Raw genomic sequence first — 6,516 nt, 5'->3', positions numbered from 1 at the left:
GGCCAGCGGGCGGGAGGAGTCTGTGGGCGCCGTGCCGGCCTTGGGGACCAGACTCCTGCCCAGCTGCAGCTGCTTGAGCTTCTCCTGGAGCTGGGGCTCACCAGCGGGGGGCTCGCAGGGACAAGCGTTGGTGGCCAGGCAGAGCTGGGGGTTCCCCTCTGGCTCGGCACAGCCCCCCAGGGAGCAGTAATCCTCCTGGGCAATGGTGCTCCCCAGGGCGGCCGCCGGGCCCTCGCTCACCTCCAGCACCTCCGGCGCCGTGCATGCCTCTTTCTTAAGAAGGAGGAAAATGCTGTGGGACCCCCTGCATGTGCTTTTCACTCCCTACCTGTACCCCACCACCCTGTCGCTTTCCTGGCTGCCAAATCCGTCCAAAGCCTTGGCAATTCAGACACTGCCAGGCTTGTCCTGGCTTCCCAGCACAGCTCCCACACCCCCGTTTGGTGGCCAGGGCCATGCTGGGGATGTTTACAGCCAGCCGGGAGGGGATTCCTGGTCATGTCCCTGCTGGGGGATCCCATTGGAAGGGAACACTGGGGTAGCACAGTTCCTCCTGTGCCACAAGGGCTGGGCAGTGTAGCCCCAGGGTGACAGACAGTGCCTGTGGGTGCTGCAGGGGATGGGGACAAGATGGGAGAGGAGAAGGGGACCTGCTGGAGGGACGTCCTCCACTTGGTAGTTGAGCTTATCACCCACAGCACGTATCACCCTCCCTGTGCTTTACAGGCATTAGCTAATTAGTGCTTTTGTGCAAGCCTGGCTGCTGGGGATGGGCAGGGTGCAGCGCAGGGAGGACAGGGAACACGCAGGGAGAAGGAGAGCGCTGCCCACAGACATCTCCCCTTCCTCCCTCCTCCCTGCTAACGAGATTGCTGGGAAGAGCCTGTCCTTCCAGCTCACCTTCCCGGGCCCCCCATGCTGGGGGATTAGCAGCACTAATCCTTCCAGAAGCTCTCCCCGAGGGCATTGCCACGGCTCCAGGCTGCAGGCGAGGGCAGCAAGCCCTTGGCACTGGGCTTGAAGGGGTCTGCAGAGGGACCCAAGACCCTCCTGCCCACCTGGGAGAGGAACAACCCCCATGGGATACAAGATACCTTTAAAGGTGCTGAGCTTGGCCCCTCGCTGGTGTGGGGGCTCTTGCTCTGCAGGCTCCAGAGGAAGTGGCGGATGTAAAGGAGGTGTTTGTAGATGTTGTCATCCAATGTCTCCACCTCCAGGTCCACTTTGAAGCCCCCGCTGGGCAGGATGATGGGTGGGTGGTTGTCAAAGGACTCCAGCATCTCATCTGAAAGGCAGAGGGACGGAGGTTAGCACTGGCCCAGGATTCACCCCACTCCTGCCTCCTGGCTCTCAGCCATGTGCAGTCTCCCAGCTGGGATCAGGGATTTAGTGAGCTTGAGCCAGCAGCATCCCTCACTTGGGACTGCAGAAAAAGCCTCACACCCATCTGAACGCACTTTGCATGCTTTGCAATATCTGAATTTTGGGGCTGTGGTTATTCCCAATCACTGCAGTTATTACAGGACACCCAGGAAGGGGAAGGGAATTACCTGTTTGGTTTGTATGTGACTGGAGTAGGCTGACCAGGACTCACCAGGCTGGAAGGCAGCCGGGCTCTCCTCCTCGCTGGGCTGCCATGCTGAGATGCAGCCCACGTCCATCACTGCCTGGCACTGGCTCAGCACCCGGTGCAGCTGCGCAGGGCTCAGCGCTGGGAACTCGGCTCGCAGGGATGGCCAGGTCATCTGGGGGAGGACACAGAGCATGAGACCAATGGCAGAGGTGAGAAACTGCTTCCTCTGAGGAGCAGGAGCTTGCAAGGGGCACAGGAGGGAAAGACTGGGTAAGATGGAGAGAGCCAGAACATCCTCTCCTGGGTACTGCCCACCCACGGACCCTGGGAAAGGGCAGATGGTGGAGGGTTGCAAAAGGGATGCATCAGTGTAGGGACCCCCTGGACACTGAGCAGGCGCTTTCCTGCCCATGCCTATCCAAATGCCATGAGGCTGGGCATGCCTCACCTGCACCAGCTGGGAGCCGGGCATGGCCAGCAGGTTGGCCACACTGGCGAGTTTGGCGAAGAATTGCTGGGCGAGCTGCTCAAAGCCAGCGCCACGCAGCCATTCCAGGAGCAGCCGCATGCTGGCCCGCAGCTTCACCCCCTGAGACCAGTGGAAGCAGCCCAGAGAGGAGCCTGAAGAGGCAAAGCATCCATCAGCCATGTCAGGGAACAGCCCCTCAGTCCCCCAGCACCTGCCCCGGGTTAATGTCCCCAGCATCCTGTGGCTGTAATTCCTGGTGCTGGCTGGACCTTGCCTGGCACTGACAATGGGGCAACTGTGTTAATGAGGGCTAATGAGCACCTCAGGCTGCCATAGTTTATTAATGAGCTGCCCCTATCAACTGCCCTCAGCCTCCTCTGCTCAGGCTCAAAGGGGCAGTGGAATGGGGATGGGATCCTTGTGGGGTTTAGCCTCTCCTGGGAATGGGGACCCTGGTGCCAGCAGCTGGGTCTGTGCTTGGCCTCCCTGTAACAGTGCCCATCCCCAGCACCCTCCTTCCTGTACCCTCCAAGGTGGCACTAGGATGGACTGGAGTGCATCCCAGCAAGTCAGTTCTCCATGTGTCACCCAATTCAAGGAGGACTGACCCTTATCCAGGAGCTGGTTGAAGAGCAGGGTGTTGGAGAAGAAGAAGAGGTAGGCGAACATCTGGGAGGTGATCTCAGGGTGCACTTCGTACTGGTGGAGCAGGTCCAGCACGGCCTGGTAGATGAGCACGACCCTGCGGAGCTCCTCGGGCAGCGGCGGGGTGCCCCGCCAGCTCTCCCGGCACTCACTCTGGAAGGGATTGCACTCCAGCAGGGCAGGGAGCGACACGTACAGACACTGCAGGGAGAGCAGCAAGTTCACAGCAGACTCAGTTTGTTGGGTTTTTCTATTTTTGCATGAGCCAAACCTTTCCTTTACCTCTGCAGCTAAGCAAACTCTGCCAGTGCTGCTCCAGCAAGGGGCTGCTCCTACTCACCCCCTGCCTCCATGGGCTCCAGTGTTGTGCAGAAGTTTAAAAAAATCATAAAAATTAACATGTTGGCCGCTTTTAGCACTTGGAAGTGATGGTGTGTGACAGCAGCTAAAATCTGTAAAATCCGATGTGAACCAGGGCAGAAGCCGATCGGTTGGGCACGAGGGTGAAAGAAAAGTCGGGATCGGTGGGGATGGCATTTCCCTATTGCTTGAATGGGAGAGCAGTGCCTTGCACTCACTTCTGCGGGGCTAAGGGAAGGGGAGGGTGCTGAGGAGGAGGGCGCAGGGGAGGAAGGCGCTGCTCTGGAGCGGTGCAGGAGCAGCCCCTGTGTCCCCGCGGGCCGGTGCCAGTGGACAGGAGCCGTCCTGCACAGGGCAGCCTTTCTGTGCCTCACACTGCCCGCTCTGTTCCGCTGCCGCTGCCGCCCGGCTCTCGCGGTCCAACGGCGGCGGCCCAGGGGCCCCTTTCCATCACGCCCTGAATCACACCATTATGCCGCGCTGGCCGGAGCCAAGCAGCCCTCCCCAAACACCTCCCCCGAGCCGCTGCACTGCAGACAAGGAAACACGCCGCAGTAATTCAATACTTTTCCTGGGCTGCGACCAAAAATCGGGGCACTTCAGCCCGAAGGAAAACACCTCAGCGTGGTGCAACTGCCAAGGAGTAAAAGCTTAAAAAAAACCCTCCTGCACAGCCCTGGGGATGCTCGTGCTGGCCCCGTGTGGCACCGTACCTTGGAGATGTAGTAGACACACTGCTGGAAGGTGTACATGATCACCTCCTCCAGCACCGTCATCGCCTCCTCGCTGGCCGTGATGGTCGAGGAGAACAGAGACTCCTTGGAGCCTGCGGGGAGGAGAGGAGGATAGGGGAGCAAACCTGCAGCAGCAAGGCCCCCAAATTCCTAGGCTGTGGGTTATTAGAATTTCCAGGTTTGTATCATCACCACGGAATCCCTCATCAGGGCAGAGGCTCCTCTGGCCGCAGGGAGCTCCCATCTGCCATCCCCCACAGCTCCCATCCCTGCCGGCAGCTCAGGGCTGCACCCTCCTTCCAGCACCTGCCTGGCCTATGAACATTTTAACCTTCTGCATAGACCAGAAACTTTCTGAGGCTAGTTTAATACCTTTTAGTCTTTTTTTCTTTCATTTTGCTGGCGTTAACATAGACTCACTGAGCAGTTCTGCAGGGCTGCCTACAAATCCAGGTGCCCCCACAGCAGCCAAGGGTGAAGAAAGCCCCCCCAAGGCATTAACCAGAAGCTGCCATGGTGGCAGAGGATGCTCATCTGTGAACACAACACAACCTGGCTCTGGAGCTGGGCAGCACCACGGCAAGATGTGAGGCTGCTCCTCCCACAGATTTCCCCAGCCCACACCACAGAGATGTCCCTGCTGATGAGGATTACGGAGGGTTAACAGAGCATCTCGAGGGCACCAACCACTGCCTGTGGCTGGGGATTAGCAGAGCAGGGCTGCTCCAGCTGGAAAAACAGGCAGGATGCTGCATCCAGACTTACCTTTGATGTCCAGTTCCTCCTCCATGCTCTGGATGTAGGTGGGTGATTTCTGCTGGACAAAGTAGAGGATCTCGATGGCATTGGCCATCCAGAAGATGATGTGCTGCAGGTCTGGGAGAAGGTCTGTGATGGTGAAGCGGGACAGGGTGGCAGGGTCCTGGCTGGGGAGACACAGCAGATGTTACACCTACTGCTCCTCAGCATCCCTGCTCAGGCTTTTGGGGAGAAAACAGCCAGCCTGGGGCAATGCCAGAGAGCTTTCACACCCCTCCACCCCCAAGCCCAGCACTCCCCTTAGAAAGATCCTTTACAAGCGAAAATTCAGTGGTTCCTGCTCTGGGGTGGCCAAGGTCACCTGGCCTTTGTGGGGTGCCACTTTTGGGGGAGACTTCCCCTTGATACAGCTGAACTGCAGTAAGTACTCGTGGCTGAAAAGCAGCCCTTCCCTAGGGGTATATGCTGCTCCTGCCAGTTCTGGACAGTTAAACCCAGCTCACCCGCCCTGGGCTGTTCAAAAATAAAACAAAAAACATCTGGGAAATTTCTCAAATGCTAAGCTGCTTTTTCTTGCTGTAGGAAAGGCCTGGGAAGTATCCTTGAAGTTTATCCTACAGGAGGGCTCACAGCAAGCACCAACAGTTCCTCCAGATACTGGTTTAGGGATGGGATTTTGGAAATGGCTGGGAAGACAGCTCCTTGCACCACTGTGATTGCCCCAGAATGGTGCTCCCAGCACTGGGACACCCTGTGCCACCACCCCTGGATGCACATATGCAATGCCAGCTCCATCTCAGCTCCACTGAGGGGTCTCCAGCATGAAGAAGGTCAAGCTCACACGTAAGGGACATTCCTTTTTTTTAAAAAAGCCACAAGTGCAAAGCCTTGGCCAGGTCTTGGATCTGCTGCAGGTCTTATTCCCTCCCGAGCTCGCCAGCTTTTCCAGACCCACACATTCCATGCAGGCATCGTGGTTAAAGGACCAGAGAGCAGAATGTGTGGGATTTAGCAGGAAAACTCATCATGCATCACTGCTGACAGGCTGGGAGGGTGGTTTTACCAGCCACGGACTCCCTCCACTCATGGAGGAAGGACTGGTGTTGAGTTCTCCCTGTTTTGAGGCAAAACAAGGAGGGTCACACTTACTGCTGGGATTGCTTTTCAGCCAGCTCCCGCGTCCGCTCCTGGGCAGGGAGAGAAGGGAGAGCACAGTGAAAACCAGTGGGATGGGATGGCATGAGCATCACCCCCATCAGCACTCGCTGCCACCAGGGACCAGGCTGGGAAGATCCCAGGGAGGGGTCCAGCAACACCCCCACCCCACAAACACCCCCTCACACCGCCGACTGACCCACACCGTCCTCTGGATCATTTTGGCCGCTTTGAGCAGCAGCTGCCCGAAGTCTCCTGGCTCAAAGTTGGTGGCCGAGTGCTGGATGCAGAGGCAGAGCAGGAAGGCGGGTGTCAGCTTGTGGTCATCCCCCCCGGGCTCGATCAGGGTCATGATGCGCCGCAGGAGCACGTCCTCAGCCGCTGGCTCGAACTCCAGTTGCAGCTTCCTGCGGGGCGTCCTGGGGCCGCCGGAGGGCGAGGGGCCCCGCTTTTTGGCAGCAGGGTCCTTCTCCTTCAGCAGGCTGCCACACGCCCCGCACACGTGGGGACTCTCGGGGTGCAGGGCTCTCAGCCTCAGCAGGGTCTGCGCCGGCAGCGGCTGCGCCTTCATGGGGTCCTTGTAGAGGAGCAGGTAGTAGAGGCCGAGGGACAGCAGGTCCCCGTGCCGCAGCACCACCGTCCGGGCCACCTCGGCAAAGTTGACAGAGATGCCAGCGCCGGCGATGGGCTCCAGCACCAGCTTCTCCTCCGAGCGGTGCCGGGAAGGTCGGAGCTTCCTGATGGTGCAGTGCAGGGGCAGGATGTCGGGGGCTGACAGGCTGATGCTGGGCTTGCTCGCCTGTGTCCTCTGGCCCACCGTG

The 6,516-nt window shown here is 58.9% G+C and overlaps 1 protein-coding gene across 1 annotated transcript in view; it reads right to left on the bottom strand.

The window, feature by feature from the left end:
- RADIL (Rap associating with DIL domain) overlaps positions 1-6,516 on the bottom strand; it is a 22,426-nt gene that overhangs the window by 5,399 nt on the left and 10,511 nt on the right. Inside the window, exons 3-11 of the mRNA XM_017734290.1 lie at positions 5,895-6,515; positions 5,690-5,727; positions 4,547-4,707; positions 3,761-3,873; positions 2,651-2,888; positions 2,022-2,194; positions 1,595-1,745; positions 1,095-1,285; positions 40-273 (exon numbers count right to left, since the gene is read on the bottom strand). Of these exons, the coding sequence (XP_017589779.1) occupies positions 40-273; positions 1,095-1,285; positions 1,595-1,745; positions 2,022-2,194; positions 2,651-2,888; positions 3,761-3,873; positions 4,547-4,707; positions 5,690-5,727; positions 5,895-6,515 (1,920 nt within the window). The remainder of the gene's footprint in view (positions 1-39; positions 274-1,094; positions 1,286-1,594; positions 1,746-2,021; positions 2,195-2,650; positions 2,889-3,760; positions 3,874-4,546; positions 4,708-5,689; positions 5,728-5,894; position 6,516) is intronic.

This window comes from Corvus brachyrhynchos, unplaced genomic scaffold, assembly GCF_000691975.1.
Source record: "Corvus brachyrhynchos isolate BGI_N302 unplaced genomic scaffold, ASM69197v1 scaffold5, whole genome shotgun sequence".
Taxonomy (NCBI): domain Eukaryota; kingdom Metazoa; phylum Chordata; class Aves; order Passeriformes; family Corvidae; genus Corvus; species Corvus brachyrhynchos.
Note: the sequence above shows the minus strand (reverse complement) of the source record. Positions and strands in the feature narration are given on the sequence as shown.